Here is a 21,204-nt window from a genome sequence, read left to right as displayed (position 1 = left end):
CACAAAAGAGTCAAGATTCTGTCCATGTGTAATCAGTACAAATGTGTACTCCTTGGATAACCTTTATTTAGTTCTGACAAGCTGAGAAGTACAAAAGCTTTACTATTTTTGTGTATAACTGTGTATGGTGGGTAGGTGTATGCTCTGGAGAAGCTGCTCCATCTCCAATAACCTGTGATAAATAACCTAAAGAATAAAAATTTTCAGCTCCCCTGAAATTGCTGAAAGACTAACTAGCAAAAAAAAGATAAAAGAATGTAAAGGTATGCACACAGGATGATAAATGTAACTGGAACCAATGGATAAGGAGGCCTACAGTGATTTTTTAGGAAATCATATAACAAGAAACAACAGTGCATACACAAAGAAAAGCTCAAGGAAAAGTCACTTTTAATATCGAAGCATTCCGTGAACACAACCACCAGAGACCCCTCTTAATAAACCTCCAGCACCATAAACTTCCAGTAAGAGGTGGATGCATGCAAATTAGTTCTAGAAAAATGAGATTTATATATTAAATAAGAAACACGTTTTAATGAATATGTATAGTTTTAATGAATAAAAACCCTGTTGTAAAGTCTCGCTCCACACACAGAATAAATAAAGATCCACTGTGTCCTGCACAAATAAAGAATGCCTGCTTTCTAAGACTTCAAATTGTGTTAGAAAGTTTATTTCAGCCAACTTCGCTATCATCTGACAAACCCAGCATTTAGCAACTTTTAATTTTGCTGCACATTTTTCCTGTAAAAATAAAGTGCTGCTGTCAGACCCGTGCGATCCCTGCTGCAGGAATTCGTTCCACAGCCATCCAGAGAGAGTGGCCTGAAAACGAGGGGCGCTGGAGCACTCGGGACTCCACTTTGGGGGAGAAAACTGAGCTCCAGCCTGCAGCTCCAAAGCCGGAGCTGACCTGCACTGCTCCGGGGTGAACACGGCCCATGGCCGGCAGAGCATCACATCATCCCTGCTCTGGGGATGTTTAGGCTAACAGAATCATTCCAGGACCAACACTCTGAACCCGGAGCAGAGCGTTTCTCGGACCGGTCACCGAGGGAGTCACATGCGGAGAGGCCTCAACCAGCGGCCCGGAGCCGGCCCGAGTGTCCCCCCGGTCACCGCGGAATTCGGTCCCACGGGCCAGGGGTGACCGTGGCACTTCCCCTCCCGACGGGGCCGCGGATGCCCCGCCGGGCCCGGCCCTCCCCTCCCCGTGCCCCGGGCAGTGCGGGTGCCCCGAGCGCTCCGTGAGGGCCGCCCCGGCGCCGGCGCCACCGTTCCGGGCGGGCTCCTCCACACCCCGCCCGCCGCTCCGTGGGTTTCCCGTCCCGGGCCGCCGCAGCGGGATGGCGCCGGGGCTGCTGGACCTGGTGAACTTGACAACCTGGGCCGTCTGTGCCGTGATCAAGCTGCCGCAGCTGGTGGCGGTGTTGCAGGCGGGCTCGGCGTGGGGACTCAGCGTGGGCAGCCTTCTCCTGGAGCTGGCCGGGTAAGGTGGCGGGGGCACACGGGGACTGCGGCGGGACCGGCCGCTGTAGCCGCGGGTCCCCTCGGCCGGGGGTGCGGGACTCTGGGGCCGCTGCGGCAGCCAGGGATTAATTCCTTCGTCCGCGGCTCAGGTCAGGCGTCAGGGTAAGCTGAAGGGCGGCGAGCAGACCCCGCTCCCTCGGTGTCACATCGCCCACCCTGGAGCTCAGGACCAGCCCCGCCAGCTGAACCCACAGAGCCTTTCGGGCAGGAACTTCCTGTTTCAGTAATTCCGCGTTGCTGTTTAAAGGGAAACTCGGCTTTTTTAACTTGCCCGAAACAATCCCGGGCCACCCATGTCGGTGGATATAGCAGCTGCAGAGGGTGTAAGCCGCGTGTTTAGGTCATTCCGTGGCTCGTGTGCCCTGGTGTGCAGGTAGTTGTACTCGTCAGACAGGCTTCCCTCGCCCGAATCAGTAAGACTTAAATAATTCCTTAAGAAAATTACAAGCCGTGTCAAACTCCAAGGACTTGTGAGCCTGTAATAAGCTTAAATGGGCTAGGCTTATTAAATCTTGCTTAAAGAGGATTGTTTGAAACGAGAAATAAATAAACTCCGTGTGTGCACGGTCAGGCGTGGGTACAAGTGAGAGAAAATACCTTGAAGAGCCCTGCGTTGTCCGAAGTGAGGGATGGAGGTGGGCAGAACATCCAGCCGGATGGCTGCCAGCTCCCTGCACCAAGCTAGGAAAGGGGGTTTTATTCAGAAAAATCCCCTCACGGAACCGGCGTGGTGTTTCTGAAGGTGCCTGTGCCGTGTGTCCTGGCAGGGCCGCAGCTCAGGTGTACAGACACCTCTCCAGTGGACCTGTGCAGAATCCCCTCAGCCTCCGCTGCGGCCGCTCCCCGCCCGCCTCTCCCTACAGCACTGAACCCCTGTTGTTGCTGTTTACCCTTAACACACCTCAGAGTAAATTAAGCAAATTGGAGTTCCAGCAGAGAAAACTGAGCCCACAGCCCCAGACAAAAAGCGGTGGCAGCACTTTATCATTCGTGTGCATTGGTATGCATTAAAAAGGCTTTGTAAGTAATGTTCGAGATGAGCATTGGAGAAACTGGAAATGTCTCCTCAGCACCTGTGTGAGAACCACGGTGCCCACACCACTGCAGGTTCTGATCTACTTTGAAACATTTATTGTGACTGTTTGTATATTTAGTAGACTATTTATCCTTCTACCTTTAAAGACTTTGAATCCAGTTGCAGGGAGCAGTGTGAGCAGTGTGACTAACAGTACAAGCTGGGCTGGTTCTGTGAAATCAACATGGATGACCAGGAGAGGAGTGACACAGAAACATGGTGCTGATGGCCAGGAGTCTAATTTGACTCTATATCAAATAGCACTTCTAGGAAGTTCAGATATTTAAATTCTGAATACTTTAAAAGCCAGTTTCTTACAAGGCAGGCAGTTCCTTTTGCCATTTTTCTACACCAGAAACCATAATTTTTTTCTTACGTAAAACTGCCCTAAGAGTCTTTTCTGTTTTCTATACAGCTTTGAATTTTCTATCTACCCCCATGGACTTGCAGGGGGGTTGGAAGTACAGAAAACATAATAAAAGTTCAGTTCCTTTTAGGTACTATATTGTGGAATGTCAGGAAGGAAAATTGCCATTGTTTGGTGTACTTGGAAACAGACCCTCAGTCTGACCAGTAGAGCTACACGGGGCAATCTCATAGCAGTATAGTCTAGACAGCTTGGAAGACATTTTCTACCCCTGTAAAACTTGCTTAATGTATAAATTGAACTACAGACATAAATAAAGAAATCAGAGTTATCCTAGAGGTGCCAAGGCTCTTGCAGAGAGAAGGTATCTCCTAGGTCTGGAAGCCTTTATTTCTTTCGCATCAGTTATAATTAATAAAATTATGCCTTACAGACTGTGACATACAGACCTCGACAAGAAGTGTGGGCAGCTCTCTTCTATCTGAGGGTAACAGAAGTAGAATACAGAATGATCAGGCTTGCTCTGTGTTTGATCAGTTGTTTGATCAGTTTGACAGCAAGGGCTACACTTACATGGAGCCTTTCGGCACCACCAAAACAGTATAAAAGTTGTGAAGGCGTTTTTGTGTCCCTCTGTGCAGTCACATTGTTTTGTATCTCTCTGTTCAGCTTCCTTGTGTTTCTGAGGTACCAGATCTATTATGGTTACCCCCTGGAGACGTACCTGGAGTATCCCATCATCATTGCACAAGGTAATTTTTGCAAGCCCTGTTTTGGAAACGAAATGGGGCTCATTCAGCACTCCAAGGCTCTGCATGTAGGTACAGTGCTCCACTGCAGTGACGCTGGAGTTGGGGGGAAGAGGGAATGAACATCTCACATAAAACTGAATTCTTATAAATTTCATTAAAAGAGATAGTCAGGTAGAGGAGAAGGACCTAATTATTACACAGAATTGCAGTGTAAACTCATCCTTTATCCGGTGCCTCGACATGGGAGAGAAACATATTAAACACTCCAGACTCTGAGAAAAGCTTCGTTTTGGAGCTTGCATTTTGGTCATCAGTCACATTTGAGAGACAAAAGCTGTAAAGGAGTTTCCACTGACCTCGTGCCCAGTGGAACTGTCTAGGATTGTGTTTGGGTCCCTTCAGTCCCTTATGTGATGAGCCATCTTTTGTTTATTGCAGATGTCATTCTCCTTTTCTGCATTATGCATTTCAGTGGAAAAGCAAAACGAGCTTTGTTCTATGCAGTTGTGTATCCTTTGAAATCTGGGAGGTTTGGTTTATGTGGCTTGTTTGGTAGTTCTTTGCATAGCAGCTATGTCATCATTTCTTGTGTGCGACTACTGAAAATCATTCTCAGGCACCCCTCAACATGTATTCCACATTCATGTGCTGATTTCTGGGATCACAGTAAAATCTCTACAGGAAGTAAGCTTTATATGTTGCTCTGCTTTAGAAGGCTCCCAACTGATAAAGAGTAAACTCAATTCCTAATTTTACATCTTTTCTACAGGGATGCAGAGTAGAAACGACAGATTTTTTTTCTTTGATTCCTACCCATGCAGGTTGTACTTACTACAATGAAGATAGCAGTGTTTGGTGTTTTTTTTAATAGGACTTGGGTTTAAATCTCAAGTCTTTGCTTTGGAGCAGGTTTTGAGAAACTCCAGACACTATTTGACCAAAGACAGTGTGCAAAATAGAACACTTAATGTTTCAACGAGTTCTTAATATGTTTTATCTGGATTGCATAGTCTGTTAAAAAGTTCCAATAAGATTTTTTCCAGATGTTTAAAAAAATCTTACTCCTCAGGCAGTTTTGAGAACTTTGTATCCTATAATTTTCAGTGCTATGAAACTTAACGTAATATAAGATTTTGGGTGGGCTGGTACATGCTAACACTGCAGAAGTGGATAATAGACCTGGCCATGGTAAGTGCTGCATGATTATTTGAAATTAGATCTTCATACAAAATTTTTTTTTTTTCTGGAAGTCCTTATTAGTGGACTCTCTCATATACATATACATGTCCTTGGAAGAATTCATCATTTAGGTTAGCTTTCAGAATAACCAACCAGTTCTCAGATACAGGTGGTTCTTCTGTGAGTAGCTGGAGAACAACACTGGAAAGAGAGACTGGGGGGGGAGGGGGGAAAGGTATGTTCTGAGACAAGTTGTTACTTGGTGGTGTCTTAATTAAAACTAGCAAATACTTAAAATGTTGAAATTCTATTACCACTTTAGTCCTAATGTCATAATCCCAACCAATAAACCTTTAACACAAGAGGAAGAGAATAAAGCATGAGTCAAAGCATTTGAAACAGGGATTGTGAAGTATTTATTTTTTCTCCTTTAGTCATACAATTTTGCAAGAAAAGTATAACTTGATAGTGCCTACATAGGTTAAAGATGGTCTTTTCTTAGCAGGAGAGAGTAAAAATGCAGTTGAGATGAACTGGATCTGCTAGTGCCAAAGATGATACAAATGGGGAAAAAAGCTTCTAAGCCTTACGCTGATCCTTACTTGCAGCAGAAATCCAGGCATGGCACAAAGGCGTGTTTGGAGTCCTCTCTACCTGCTGCCTTTGCAAAATCCCCTTTAAAAGGGTGACAGAGTGAATAGTGCATTCCTGTTACTATTTTTTCCCTCCAACTGGACTAATTTTCCACACATTCTTGTCAGCGTTCTCATTCCATTATGGTTTGGTTTGCCAGACATAATGGTAACAGATGGTCTGAATCAACTTGCTGTTTAGACTAGGTCAGTCTCATTTTAGCTGACTGCTATAAACATTTTTATGGAGCAGGTTGAGAAGCTTTTTTGTTTCTTTGCTTCTTGTTGTATTTGCCTCTATCAAGCATTTGCCAACAACAGTAGCAACTGTGCTCTTTGACCTTCTTGCTGGGCAGTACCTCATAAATGAGTCCCTCGTTTCTGGCAACTTCCAGTTTTTGCTTCACTGTTCTTACTAAGCCGAAGCACTTGAGTCGCCAAATACTGGAAAAGTGTTGATTCTTTTTAATTCTAAATGAAAAAGCTGCTCCTATTCAGATAATACAGTGGCAGAGGTAGAGATTCTCTCTCTTTTTAACCTGCTTTTCAGAATCTGTGCACATTTGTCAGTGCAGCCAGTAAGCTTGTTCAGCTGCAGCATCTCTGGCAGACCAAAGACTCTGGACAAGCGAGCGCCCTGACCTGGGGCATGTCTGCATACACCTGTGCAAGTAAGCTACAGACAACTTGGTGTGAAGTACTGAGTTCTCCTAATGCCTCTTTTCTTAGGTCTTTACTCAATCATAGTAGGTAAAGATCTTGCCTTAGTTTCCCTCAGTGCCAACTCCTGGGACTCAGATACCACAGTCTCTTGAAAACAAGTTTTATCTTTGACACCAATGATAAAAAACAATGACTTAAAGTGTGAATATGGCCAAGGGAAGCTGAGTAGAAATAAATGAAAGGCTGTCTTTATGAGGAAAAGATTTCCATGTTCTATGATTTAATGAAGTTACTAATGATCCAGCATGAAAAGGTGCTAAAATGTCAGGTATACAATCAGACAATGCTACTTTTGAAAAGCTGTCTACAAATAAATACACACTTAATGCTAAATACCTTTAAATATGGGTACTTGTAATTAGATTTATTGACAGAGAATTTATGAACAGTCATTTGTGGAGTTCCTGGGGCAATTCCCCAGTGGTCTGCATGAACAGTTCTACAGCTGTTTGTCAGAAGTGCCTTTCTCATCTTCACAAAACTTGCTTAAAATATTCTCACTATAAAACACAGTGATGCTGGATCTATTTCTACATGAAAAAAAGTCAATATGGTATGTTTTCTGAGTAATGGCAGCAAACTTTGTAAGTGCTTTTAGTCTGCTACAAGTGTGAAATAATTAACATTTAGGTTCATGGTGAGAGGGGAAGCTGAATTCCATGTATTTGCAAAGCCTGAAGGCACATGTAACATTCACAATGGTTAAGTCATGCTATCTCATCTGTGGGTGTAGTACTGAAGGAGGGGCTGAACAGAAAGAAAAGCAGTAAACTGACCACATCCAATCTAGCGTGATAGATATAAAAATTCTAATTGTATCTGTGATTTTCTCATTAAAAAAGACCCTTAATACATTGTTGGTCAGTTTGAGAGCTTGATCTCTGAAGCTACAGAGTGGTAAAGAGTGGATGCACTAAAAGTGGGAATGTGTGCAGTGTATATTTTCATGCAAGAATATCCTCTGTTGAAAAATAGGTATTTCATAATTTTTTTTAAAGTACAAATGTGTTCCACTAATCAGAATTCATTCAATTTACAGCAAGGATTATTACAACTGTAATGACTACGAATGATCTCGCAGGTGAGTGAAGTGTGGAATTCTCTGCCTTTCCAAGGGAACAGTTGTCACAGTAGTTTTTAGTTGTTTTGTAAAACAGCTAGAAGGTCTCAGAAGAACAAACCATGAATGTGGTAGGTTAGCATGGTGAGGGCAGGAGTTAAACAGGATTACAAATCAGGCAAAGACATCAAGAAAAAAAATAAAACCAAAAAACTGCTTACGCTTGTCACATGGTACAACTGGTCCAAAAGTTTTTTTTTTTTTTCTCAAAAGGCAAAAGCACTACAAAATTAATTCTAAAAATAGCAGAATAAATCATTAAAATATTTACTATTTTAATAAATAAATGTAGTAAAATGCTACTTTAAAAATCTGTAGTAATTGAATGAGATTTTCAAATAATAAGTACTTCTGTTTCTTATTGACAACTTTGTAAATGAAAGAATTCTTCTAGAAAACTAAAGTTCAGCTTAATATGTGAATAGTTTTAGGTCCAACATTCAGAAAGTTTATGGCAGGCTAAAAATGAAATGGTAGGCTGATAAGAAACTCAAAAAACCTGACTTAAAATATATAATTTGCAGCAAATTATAAGGCAAATTTATTTAACAGCTTCTTACCATCCTGAGAAAACTGCAAGAGCTAGGAAGTGTCACAGATTTTTCAATACATAGTTCAAAATCAAGACTTGGTAGATGCAAGAACAGTAACAAAATCCCTTTGTACTTTATCTGGTGCTTCCTTGTTCTTGTTCAAAACTGCTATTTCATCAGAAGCATCATTTGAATGGATTTTGTACTTTTTAAGCAGCCCAGTAAAGCTGTAGCTTTACAAGCATTTCAAATGTCTCTTTCACTGGAAAAGGAAGTCCCATTTCAGGCCTACATTTCCACCCCAGTGCTTGCTGCTTTTCCTTTGCCAAAGTAAGGAGTTCGTGGGGCTGTGCAGTTAACTGGGTCACTAAAAATTTGGCAAAATGCACAGGCAGGGATTTAGTCAGGATCAGGTACTGAGCCCACGTCACCCACAACTGCACATTTACAGTGAGGGGGAGGGAGAGGTCCCTGTGGGGAGGGAGGAAACACCAGGAAAGCAAAGCTGGCGCTGGGTAAAGCTGCTGTTTAAAATACAGCACCATCCACTCTGGAAGATGGAAGGGCCAGCAGCAAACATTGATGCTGTGCTGCTCTAATGGAAAATGTTTCCAGTTGCAACACTGAACACATCCACACCTATGAAACTGTCAGATATCACATAATTCTGAAACAAAGTTTTGTGTACATTTCTGTGAACATGCCACGTACCAAATGGACATGAGACATACCTGCACTTCAAATACCTTCTCACAGGCAGAGGTACTATGCTGTTATGGTTTTTAAAGAAGCTGAGTTAACCCAGGTACTGAAAAACTGCTTTTTTGTAAGTTGTCAGATTTTCTGTCACTAAAATCTAACAGATACAAGTATTTCCTGTCTTCTCAAAGTCTAAACTTAAGAGATGGCAGTAGAGAGTAGTTCCTTATAAACAACACGTGCAGCTATAAAAGACATGTGAGCTGTGACTCTGAATTTAACTTTTGGTGTAAATATAAATTTATACGAGGCTAGTCATGCTTGTACTATTCTGGTTACAAAAGAATTAAAGGTACTGCAGTGTATAAATTTGAGCAATTGCTGAAAGTGATCAAGTGCTAACTGCTCTTTCCTCTTGGATTCATGCTCAGAATGTGTGGGTTCCTGAATATGGTAATTGAAACTAATTGGCTGAAAAGAGTTTCAGAATGTGAACCAGCCTGTCTGTATACCAGCAAGTTTACAAACCAGTGTTGTAACAGCAGTTGATTTTTTTTATTTATGCTTACAATATTTTTTTTCCCTTTTAGTTCTCATCCGTTTCATAATCATGCTCATTCTCAATATTTGGGTCACAGCCACAATCCTGCACTACAGCAAGACTAAAAAGACTGATTAGAAGACACTCATCAGCACACATATCATTACCATGAAATAAAATATACTTAAGCTTAAAGAATTTAAGAATTCCTCAAAGATTGAGGAAGCTTTCTCTAATATTTACTCTTTAGCATACTTATTTGCTATTTACAGCACTTACAGGCTTGCAGTATAGTACATTCATGCTTACTTTCTCTTAGAAATAATTCTGATAAGATACTTAATTTAAGCAGCATATTTTTATTGGTCATTTCAGACAAGTTTCACTGATGCCACATTTTCTCTGGATTTTTTTACTACAAGGTATTTCATAATTAGATGTATATATATTCTGGTATCACTTCAGTACTTTCTGGTTACATATAAGCAATTTTCTTCAATTATACATGATCAATTTTTCACCAACATACTGACTCATCCTTCTGCTGCAAGACTGAAAAACCACAACAGATGTTTGTCGTCTTCTTGCAAGCAACTCAGTTCAACATTAACTGTCTGTATTTTAGGATGAAGAAAATCTGAATCAACGCCCAATCCAGAATAAGGTTCTAAATGTCTTTTACTAAGTCACAAGTCCAGTTGGGATTGTAGCACTTACATGCAACACTTAAATAGTACAATTTATACAGCTGATACAGGATACCCATAGTCACTTTCTTCAGTATACCCAGTTTTTTATCAGATAAGAGCAAAAACTCAACTATGAATTCTTCTTTTTCAACCTGAGCTCTCATTCACTGAACATACTGTTTTGGGAACAGCAGGGACTAGAATGTATGGGAATTAATGAAACTGTGACCAACAGTTAAAAATGTTGTTCAAGCAAAAGTTCCTGGAACAATACCCAGAGTTCCCAGACACCATCCATACTGACAGTGACATGTGCACCTTGATGCATCTCAGCAGACTCATCTCCCATAGCTGTCAGGTTTTGGTGATACTGTTCTGTGGTTCATGAATTTTTAACCTGTCAGTGCTAAGTGTGTTGAAGAACATAGATTTCACTTAAACTTTTACTTCAGAAATTCTGATCCATTTGTAGTACTTACACTAAAAAAGGGGAAAGGATACTCTTGACAACTATTAACAGGGGATTTTGGTTTTGGAGGTACTGCCTTCACAGCCAAAAGTTACATTAGTAATCATATAGCTTGCCTTAATTTCTCATTACATTCTCCAAAATTAAAAGATACATTTCAAAAGAGTTCTTACAGTATTCTGTTGATTGGCATTTAAAAACCAAGGCACCCTTGAACCCAACACCCTTGAAAACTATGGGAGGACTGCATTGACTACATTTGAAGCAGGTTTTCTTTGAAACATTCTAAATTGTGTGACGGCTGTGGAGCAAAGAGATCTGCAAAAGGAGATGTTTCTGGCAGGGAACACGCAGCAACTGGAGTGGGGCCTTCACCATCAGAAAACAGCTGCTTCGTGCACTCTAAATTTTAGTGGGAAGGGCTGGGAAGAGATGTTGTCTGTGGGCACTGATTTCAAGTATCCCACATTATTGAGAACAAGTCAAAGATGAGCATTTTTTACTGCTCCAATAAAATGGATAAATCTTTCTATGTTGGTTGAAAGATTAATTGTAAACATTCTGATTTTACTAAAGCTATGTAAAGTATCTCAAGTGGTCTAAATGGTGGCAGGTGGCATGTGATACATTTTCCAGGTGATATTAATAAATGCTATTGTTCAAGATTGATAGTGTCATTCTTACAGTTAATTTTCATTGCATTTGAGTTTTTATTCTGTTTCCATATATGGAGAGAAAATTAAATATTCATTACAGGTCATAAATGGGCAGCTTTCACCTTAACACTTGAAGCATAGGTTGAATATTGACCTGCCAAATGCTAAAGAGCTTCAGCATCTTAAAATGAAAAAAGCCACACTTGCTTTTTAACTAAAGCTTTTTCTTGATAGGGAAAGATTTGTATGGAGTCCAAACCTGTTCTGTCATTGACATCTTTCATACTCCTGAGTGATGCTGTAGCAAAGTGAAGCTGCTCCATTTCTGGTTTGAGAATCAGCACCTCAAATTGTTTTTCTATCATAAAATACTGAAAATGCATTTAAGAACAGTTCTTAATAGGTTACTTAACATATTTTGAATAAATCACCTTAGAAACCTAGGGGGAAAAAAAGATTGAGGAAAACAAACAAAGCTGGGTAATTCATGAGCTTAAGGTAAAGTAATTTTGTGGACTTGGAAAGCTGGACCATGAGTTCTCATTCAATCTGCAAGAGATATGGAACAAATCAGAAAGCAGCAGTAAATAGTTTTACACACTTTTTCCCCGATCAGAGAGTAACTTCTTTCACTTTCATAAACAGATGCACACTCAAGTTCCAGGCAAGCCCCACGAAAGCGCAGACCCTGTGCTTTCCAGTAGGTAAAGAATAATCTTCTCAGTGGCTGGATTAAAGGCAACAGCTTTAGACAAATACATAGGCAGGATAAATCTTGTTAAACTTGTCATTCACCAGTAGGGGGGCAGACACAAGGAGGGTGTTTGCTGCATAATGCTGCAGCTGGGCAAAAGCAGGCAGAGAAGGCATCTTGGATTTATGGCAGTGGGTGTAAGCCAGTAAGCAACTCTTACCCACAGGGCTGGAAGTAATACAACTCCATTCACAGATGCTGTACAAGTGTGGAATTACACACTCGGTGTCTAATGGCACCAGTTCACAACACGCTCATGAGGTAACACAGCCTGTCCTGCCCTGGCTGACAAAGTGTGGGTCCTGTTGGGGCTTTTAGAAACTTTGAGTTTCCTTGCTGGTGAAAAGACAAGATCTGAATTCCAGTACAGTCCACTGAATAACCCCAAATACTCCAGCAGTGGAGATGATGAACTGTGACTGGATTTGGCAAGAGGTAAGCTACAAGCTCACTTCAGCTTGAGAGAAAAACATTTACCATGAGATTTACTATCGAAAGAATGAGGATGTGAGTCCAGAGACAGCAGGCTGCAGGTCTGACAGTGAGGATGTGGACAGTAGAAGATATGTATAGTTTATTTTTTCTAGACTGTCCTCAGTGAACAGAACACTAAACACAAATGCAAAACCATCCTCTCCCCACTCTATGGGCCTCCCTAACACTGGGCATTCTGTGTGAAGTAGACACAGATGTCTTTCCTTGTGCTGCTCCAATCCAGCAAGGGATGCTATTGCTTGGCCTGCTCAGGAGCTTCTGTCGCTGCCTTACACTGTACATGTGGCTGCTCCCGATCCTGGCTCTGCTCATCTGATCTACTGAAACAGGAGACAAAGGAGTGGTGGGGAGGCAGCGACACCCCCCAACTGCTGCAGATCCAGAGATGGATTTTAGTGTAGTTTGACTCTGGACAAAGTAATTCACAACTATCTGGTCCCAATCTTATAGAACGCCTTCATTCAGTTCTTTAAATGAGGTAAAATTACTCTTCCTCCACCAAACAATCATTATCCATTTAGTGACATATGTAATAGGGGGAAAATAAAAAAAGGGAATAACAGCTGAGTCCACATGAGGAACTATTAGAAATGAAAAGCTCCACAGATGTGGAGATAACTGAAATGAGGTAGTTTCCCAGCCCTGTATTTTCCCTGATGATAAATAGTAATTACTTCCCTTCAAATTTTCTTCAGCCTGGTTTGTTCCACTCTATTCCAAATTCTTCCATATTTGACATTCATATTTATGTATGAAGCAGAACATGAAATGTTGCCTTCATCACTAATAATGGTCTAAGGACGTCTCAGTTTGGAAGGTGAGAAAGCTGAAAAAAAAGATCTTAAAATAGGATGTTATACAGTTCTTGGTTTGTACTGAATTTAATTTGCTTGATTTTGAGCCAGAGTTCTCCAGGACACTTCAGAATTCTCAACAATGACAGCTGTTGAGGTCAAACAGGTGCCTGGGAGCCACAGTGAACATCACCGTAAGAATCTGACAGATTATCACTTGTGATGGAGCCAATTGCAAGACCTTGCCAGCCTCACAGACCTGAGGTGATATGACCTGAGGTGTTTCCTGCCTAATGGCAAGAAGGACATACAGACATTTTCAAGTTAAAGGTGTCAGCTATTCCATTCTACATTGGAAGTGGTTTGGGGCAACCACCTCTGTATTGCAAAAAAATCCAATCTTTGGGCTGGGGTAAAATAAGAGACTTTTTACATGATAGTTTTGATGAAATTTAACTGGGGATACCTGAAGGACAGTTTAAATAATTGCCACAATTTTGTTCATACCCTGTTTTGTTTCATTATTTAATCTTAGAACTGTCTTAAATTGTCAGAAGCCTAAACAATCTTAGAACTGTCTTAAATTGTCAGAAGCCTAAACAGCTAATTCTGCACATTATCAGATGTGGTATCACATCTGTCAAGTATCCTGGTAAATGATGCAACCTGCACCAGCCTAAAACGTGACAAGGTAAGTTAGCTAATGATGATTCTGATTCAAACTGAGTAGTAACATTGGCTCCATGCTGAAAATCAGTTCTACTTACCACCTTATTATAACTGCAAGTCATCTGTGCATATGCCTGCTCTGGGATGTACAAGATTTCTGCTTTGCAATGTAGCAGCTTTGGCCAGCAGTACCAAGACTCATACTATATGAAAATCATGAATGGAAGAGCACACACCCTGTGCCTCAGTGTTGTCTCTGACATGTAGATCATGACTCTAACGAAGCACAAATTGAGCTTCTGTAAAGCATATTTTAAACACTTAATTACTGTGAAGACATTCTTTCACCTTCAAACAGCTGATTGTATAGAGATTCCTGTATACAGACTGGTCTGACTTTCAAGAGTGTCACTTATCTTGTGAGATTTTAATTTTTTTTCCATGAAATGCACTGTCAGCACAACTTACAGTCCTCATGGACCCTCTGAGCTCGAGGGTATTTTTCTCTCTTAGCTTTGTTGGTTTTTTTAAGTTTCCACAAATGCCCACCTTCCAGTAATGTAACTCCCATTGCTGTAGCTCAGAACAGCATACAGAGCATGCAGGGGAGCCTCCCTCCCACGGCTCCAGAGTGGACTGAAGGCTACACAGATCCTACCGAATCGCACTGGCCCCCAGGAAGCAGGGGTTGTAATATGCTGGAAAACATTATGCAGACATGTGAGACCATGGGATCCACCAAGCAGATGCAAGTCCTGAAGCTGCAGCCAGACCTGCACCCAGCTGCAAGACCTGCTCCAAGAGCCTACTGGAAAATGGAACTTCTGAGGTCAAAGACAATGCAGGGTGAGCAGATATGAAACAGGGCTCAGATGGTGGGGTGCCCAGCTCCTTCAGTCTTAAAAATAATGTGGGATTTAATACCTCAGGTAACTCCAAAAAGGTTTCTACCAGACCACTTGCTAATAAAAAGTAGCACATATCTGAGGCAATTCAGTGCCTCAAGTCTAAGCAGTTGGTGATCCAAAGGAAAAGAGGACTGGCAGTGGTATCACAAGCCTGATGTACTTATCGCTGTATAGCCATGCTTACCAAGTGGTGCAAGAGTGTCCTGGGCAAAAAACCACCCCAAACAGTAATGACAAATGACAAGAACTGGATGACCTATAAGGCCCACAGGGACAATATAAGACTATGCATAGAAGCAGAGTCACATCTCTGAACACTGAAGGCCTAGACCTCAATATGGGGTGGTAGAACTCAAGCATCCCATGCACCTGTTTTGGCTGTGAAAGCATTTCTATGCAGCTCCTCCAACAACCAGGTAGGGGCTGCAGGGACATGAAATTACTGCACTCTCTGCCCTTTCTTTTCAGGGTGACAATGTGTCTTTCCAGATTTCTTTAAGGTTTCAGGACTACATACACTCGTTACCTGAAATTTCGTTACCTTTCATTTCGTTGACTTTCATTTTGAAAAATCACTTTAATCCTGCAGCTTCTACAAGATTATTGGAGCAAAAGCAGCTTGTGTTGGTTTAACACAGCCTGGTTTTTTGTGGGGACAGGAGAGAAGCTGCTTGAAACTTCTATGTTCGGCACAGAGCCAATCGCTGAAGGCTCTGACGATGGGCAGGTTACTAGCCCAATTAGACTAGTAATGCCTCTGTGATGACATATTTAAGAAAGGAAGAAGCATGGGAAGCTATTTCTTTTCCTTCTCCTGAGGGGTGGTGAGGCGGCTGCTGGGGCCCATCCCAGTGGGGCCATGTGGCCAGAGCCCTCCCGAGGCCGGGACCACGCAGCCGGGGCCCTCCCGAGGCCAGAGCCACCCATGCAGTGCCCATGAGGACCACGCGGCCGGGGCCGGCCATGTGGTGCTGGCAGGGACCACGTGGCCAGCAGCGAGAGACATGGTGAGCAATTCCCCAATGTGGAGCCCCGACGAGATCAACCTCTCAACTGCAACTTACAGACACCAACTTTCTTCCAAGTCAGAAAAAAAAGAAAAGTGAGGACACATGAGGAAAACCAACATGGCGGCACCAAGGTCAGTGAAAAAAAGGAGAGGGAGGAGGTGCTCCAAGCACCAGAGCTGAGATTCTCCTGCAAGCCATGGCGAGGACTATAATACAACAAACTGTTTGCCTGTAATTCATGAGGTGCATGGGGGGATGCAGATACCCATGCACAGCCTGTGAAGAAGACTACTCGCGCTGGAGTGTGTGGACACTGAAAAGCTGAGGAACTTGGACAGAGAGAGATGACCCTTGCTGTTAGAGAGCCTTCGCTTCCCAGCTAGAACAGCTCATCCTTAAAAGACTTAACCCCATGAACTAAAATAGCCCACGCTAGGCAGTTGTGGGAAGACTGCTTGGCCCATGGGAGGGACTCACGTTGCAGCAGGTTCAGGCAGGACTGCTGCTTGTGGAAGTTAAAACCACACTAGAAAATGTTTGCAGAGAACTATATCCCATGGGAAGGATCCCACAGCACAGCAGAAGAAACTCCTTTCCTTAAGCATGGTGAGGAAAGATTTTTAAGAAGTGAAATACTGACCAAAACCCCCATGCTTTGTTTCCTTGCGCGGACGGTGGAAAGAGGGAGGGACAGGGAAAGAAAGGTGGTCTGAAAGTTCGCTTTAGTTCTCATTACCCTTTTTACTTTTAATTCTGTTACTAATAAATCTTCTTTATACTATTTAAGTTTTGAACCTAATTTTTCATAAAGTGGTTTTTTTAATAATCCTTAACTCATGAAGTTTTCAATTCCCCCTCCTCTGCTCAGCTAGCAGAGGAAAATAAGTAGATGGTTTTTTTGTGGGTGCCTGGCACGTAACCAGCATCAAACCACGACACAGCTGCAGTCAAATCCAAGGCTTCGCCCTTGCAATATCAAGTAGTAATGTGGCTTTCTTACCTTTAGAGAACAATGCTTCATGCCTACAAAGTGGCAAAGATTCCAAACCCCAATTTGCATGAATAAGACCTGGTAATTAGCATCCCTGTGCCAATAAATTGTTTTCTCTACGTCCTCACTTCTTGGAGCTATGTTTTTACAGTTACAGCTTTTCCATTCATTGCAGTAGTTTCTGAGGGAACTAGGCTGGATGTGTTTTGAGTGTTGTTCTCTGCCACATACATCTCACGTCAGTAGACCTACTTCTCAGATGAGAATGTCTGAGTATATACACCTGTCCACTTTTTTGGCAACTCCAACAAAGAACACAAATTGTAGTTTCTGAACCACTCCACCAACATCTTTTATGAAGATCCAGAAGACTCCTTCCCACCCTCATGAGGGATGCTTCAAAGCAGCAGGCAAACCCTATGATCCTGGGGATTTTTATAGAACCCTAAATGATTCAGAAGATCATCTTAAAAAATAAGACATAATGTTTTCAATTTAAAGTGCACTATGTGCAGAGATGATCGCTCGTAAAAAACTGTAATGCACTGAAAAGGCACCAAGCCTGTCAGAGGTCATGGAGTGTCTGCATGATGCTTTTAGCCATATGGTTTAGTTTTAGGTACTTATGTACAGAGCAGGGAAGTTGGACTCGATGTTCCTTATAGGTCTCTTCCAACTTGATATATTCTATGATTACATGAAAAAATAAATTTATGATTATTTTAACATGAATGTCAAGGCAAACTCTCCAGGAACGTGGAGGAGACTGAAATACTCCAGTTCACTGAACTGGACCTTGTACTGTTACGTTCTTCTGCCTCAAGAATAGAATAAGGAGGTGATTAAGGGTTTTTAGGAGCAATCCAGGTAAGAAGTTTGCTTTCATGTAAGTTCCCCCTTTACACAGCAGCATCCCAAATACAACCTCACAAGCACAGGACAGGTAAAGGCACTTGAGACCAAAATAGATAATCCTCTCCAAGGATGATTCTCTCAAAACTAGATGGGAAACTAATACATTGTAAGATTACAAACAGAAATGCTCAAATTTCTAATGATCACTTGACATGAGAAACTAAAAAGAAACTAAAGAGAAAAAGCACATAATTTCAGTGCCAGCTTTCCTGGCCTTGGTGCCTTCAGAGAGCCACTGATGGCCTGCAAAATCTAGGAGGTTCAGTATTTTCACGAGGCAGTAGGAGCTTTAGACACTTGCAGTGGAATTTCAGTCATGTTTTAAATTTGGCCCCTGTCACTGCCAAGATCCTTGAGCCTTTTGCATGTTCTCAAGTCCTACATCGTACTGTGATTCTATGTCATGTTTTTGGTTACAGCATCAGCTGTGCTCAGAAGCACATGAACCACCAGAGCCTTCCTCTAGTTAGAAGCAGACTGGTGCTGGGATTGCTGACAGTGCTGGGAGGGGCTGCACTTTGGCAGGAACCACAAGAGGTAGGGAATTGCAGCACACAACTAGGGCAGAAGTGGAAATCTCATTGCAGAAAGGTCTTTCTGACACCTGACAAGGTAACTCTGATGCGGTCTGCCTGTCCTGTGCTGGTGAGCTCTTGGACTGGGGACTAAGGAGCAACTTCCCTACAAGTGCCTTGAGCTTCTGGCTCCAAGTTTGACCCCTGATTTTTCCAGAAGATTAATCTGCAGCTTGGCTATGCTACTTGTTTATTCTTGTGAGACAAAAGGAGTTGCAATGAGAGAATTTTCTATAGATAAGTAATTCAGGCCATAAAAATGTCCTGTTTGCTTGGGACAACCCTGTAACAAAAAGAAAGTGTTAAAATATCAGTGGCTTTCAAGAAAAATATTCATTCGTTCATGAATATGCTCTCCTCTCAAAAACGTTGAAAGGTCACCACTGGACAATAAGGAAACAACACAATCTCCAGGAACTGGCATTAAAGAGTTGTTTGCATTTCACAGCAGGATAAGGGAGAAGAACAGAAGAGCAGCTCTGCCTTTTGTGTCCTGGGTACAAAGTGAGGTTCGTGCACCTCAGACCACGGGCCTTGAGGAACCTGTACTAAGTTGGCTCTGCTCTGAGGTAGAGGTCAGAGCACAGGACCCCCAGTGCTCCCCCTTAGCCTGTATTTCTCCATGACACCATCTCAGTGGAGCCTGCTGCATGTACAGCTAATGACCATTTGTACAAGCATAGAATTTATAAACTGTGGCTAGCAAATACTGTAATATAGTACATTTCCTTAAATGTCAGGCTTAGCAGGGCCCCACAGATTCACAGTAAATGAGGACAAGCCAGGGAGAGAAAGTGCAAAGGATCCAGCCCCGGCAGCGGAGGCGCTGCCAAACAGCTCCCGTGGAGTCTGCACTTCCTCCACACACAAGCTTTGCTCGGCTGCCTTTGGAGCAGCCCTTGCCTTTCCCATATCTGCTGCAGTAGCTATCTCTGTATTTAAATATTTCAATTAACTACCAGCTTCTCAAGTTCAGGAACTATTTTACCTTACTCAAATAGTTTATTTAAAAATATATATATATATAATATTCTCCAACTCAGAAAAGGATAGAACTTCCCACAATGTAACATTTTTTTATATATATATATATATGTAAAATATTTATGCATTCAGTGAATGGAAACAGTTTTACTGTATACATTTTTAATGTTGTACTCTATGCAAATCTGCATTATCTAAAAATATACCGTACTTCTGTAAATCAAAACAAGCAGGGAAAAACCACTGTTGCTGTGCTCTGGGTTATAATACCTAACAGAGATTATATGGAAGTTTTAGTTTTGAATTTAAGAACTCACAAACAACATTTTACTTTGTGAGTGCATAAACAGGAGACTGAATACATTCTTGCTTTGTTAAGCTGAACTGTAGTAAAGGTTACAAAATGTAAATATATTTATTAATTTTCAGTATTTCAGTGTTTCCAAGTCCACTTTTCATGATAGTGTTAAATAAAACATGGTCCTATCCTTCCAAACATTTCAACACTCTTTTAAAAACAAAAACAAACAAACAAAAATTTAAAGTGAAATGTCCTCCTTCATTGAAGTGTTAGATCATATTTTAAATTACTGCACTCCCACACAATATTTTATATATATATATATTCTAAATATATATATATATTTATATATATATAAAGAGACCAAATAGGAGACTACATTTTTTACTGTCAATATGTTTAACAACGCATACTGTAGTTGTATAAAACATGCATTTTCTGGGATAATTAGGAACACATCATGAATGAGCCCACATAAATTATATTTTTTGTACAACTCCAAGTTAAAAAAAAGAGTCAGGTTAAGTGCCTCTGAGGCCCTTTCTTCCCAGCTAACAGTTCTCAAAACACACTACTGAAATATTTATCTATGCCTACAGCTATGTGCTAGAGAACCATATTAAAACTTTAAAATACATCTACAGTATGTTTTACTTTTCTTAAAGTTTGTGACAGTCCTCAGATATTGTGTTGTGAAATGTAAAAATAGTCACAGATCCTTTTATTTTCCAGAAATTAAAAAAAAAAAAAAAAACAAAACAAAAAAACACATCTAGGAGAGTATGCAAAAACAAGGCAAAATGAAGTTTCATAGCACTTAATGAGGGTTAATATAAGTCAATAACTAGTATTGAGGTTTGTAAAAAGGGCTGAATGAGCAGTTACATGTACAAGCAAATGGTCTGGTAAATCCCATGCTCTCACTGTTTCTGTAACCAACACTTCTCCACCCTTAAAACCAGTCATATACATTCAAAATAGGCTGACACTGATATACTTACTAGGTGTAAAAATAGTGCACTATTTTTTCTGCCACAAAGCAAAATTGCATCCTAAGAGCTGGTAAACTTTCTTTTTCCTTAAATAGAAAGAATGGGCAAAAAAAACTTGAAAAAAATTTAAATTAAGGCAATTAGACAGGTACAACAGGACTGCCCATGATGATGTAGCTGAAACTAGTATATACTTCAAACCTATACTAGCTGCTGAACACTGACATGCAGCTTCTGATAGACGAGTATGAATGATATGAACTTCAACATTATGGCTTTATACAAGTGCATAGTTGCAACTGCAATAAGTAACGGTATCTGATTAATAAGCATAAAAAAATAAAGTGGAAAGATTTTTAAAACCCTCTTGCAGTATTACAGTACAATATATATACACAGTATAATGGTCACTTCTTACAGATGCAGTCTATATCACTATGGTGGATCTTCCTCCACTTCTACTTGCAGACGTGCTGGTGGCATCTTTACAAAAGCTGAAAAGTCAGTTTCTTCCATTTCAATACTCATTCCTCTCGATCCTTTTATGAAATGTAGTGTACGTGTCTTGCCAAGAAAGCCTTTGTGGAACGGAGTTTAAAAGGTTACCTAACATATCCTTTTACTAATTACCAACCATTCCTCAATTGATCAGTCACTTGGGAGAATACAGGAAAACCCTCAGAGATTAGTAATTTATATTGCAGCAAAAATGTAAACCTCTGATATATAGCACAATCTGTCAGGAAAATATATATTTTTAATATATTTTGGGATATGTTTCAGTCTTGCTGTAATGGGAAGAAAATTATCACCTTGACTGTGTCTGCATTCACGGAAAGCAGTTAGCTGAA

General features: G+C 41.2%; 2 protein-coding genes across 4 annotated transcripts in view; one reads left to right on the top strand and one right to left on the bottom strand.

The window, feature by feature from the left end:
- Window positions 1–793: 793 nt before the first annotated feature.
- Window positions 794–10,974, top strand: SLC66A3 (solute carrier family 66 member 3). Of its 2 annotated transcripts, none has more exons than XM_032104183.1 (7): window positions 794–1,489; window positions 3,642–3,724; window positions 4,163–4,232; window positions 4,855–4,912; window positions 6,086–6,206; window positions 7,298–7,339; window positions 9,777–10,974. In XM_032104183.1, the coding sequence occupies exons 1-7, from the start codon at window positions 1,347–1,349 to the stop codon at window positions 9,779–9,781; spliced, it is 522 nt and encodes a 173-aa protein (XP_031960074.1). In that variant the 5' UTR covers window positions 794–1,346; the 3' UTR covers window positions 9,782–10,974. The 2 variants fall into 2 exon arrangements, with proteins under 2 accessions (XP_031960074.1, XP_031960073.1); XM_032104182.1 differs by having other exon boundaries at window positions 795–1,489; window positions 9,201–10,974.
- ROCK2 (Rho associated coiled-coil containing protein kinase 2) overlaps window positions 9,147–21,204 on the bottom strand; it is a 108,453-nt gene continuing 96,395 nt past the window's right edge. For both annotated transcript variants that reach the window (XM_032104179.1, XM_032104180.1), the window contains one exon: window positions 9,147–21,199. In XM_032104179.1, the coding sequence (XP_031960070.1) occupies window positions 21,196–21,199 (4 nt within the window). In that variant the 3' untranslated portion in view covers window positions 9,147–21,195. The remainder of the gene's footprint in view (window positions 21,200–21,204) is intronic.

Source organism: Corvus moneduloides, chromosome 3 (assembly GCF_009650955.1).
Source record: "Corvus moneduloides isolate bCorMon1 chromosome 3, bCorMon1.pri, whole genome shotgun sequence".
NCBI classification, from domain to species: domain Eukaryota; kingdom Metazoa; phylum Chordata; class Aves; order Passeriformes; family Corvidae; genus Corvus; species Corvus moneduloides.
This window is presented reverse-complemented; position numbering and strand designations above follow the sequence as displayed.

Bases quoted from the DNA above. Each gene is read 5' to 3' on its own strand.
- SLC66A3 (XM_032104182.1), top strand. From the start codon at position 1,347: ATGGCGCCGGGGCTGCTGGACCTGGTGAACTTGACAACCTGGGCCGTC. The intron at 4,233-4,854 runs GTATCCTTTGAA...ACGTAATATAAG, and splicing joins GCTTTGTTCTATGCAGTTGT to ATTTTGGGTGGGCTGGTACA. The intron at 4,913-6,085 runs GTAAGTGCTGCA...CCTGCTTTTCAG, and splicing joins GGATAATAGACCTGGCCATG to AATCTGTGCACATTTGTCAG.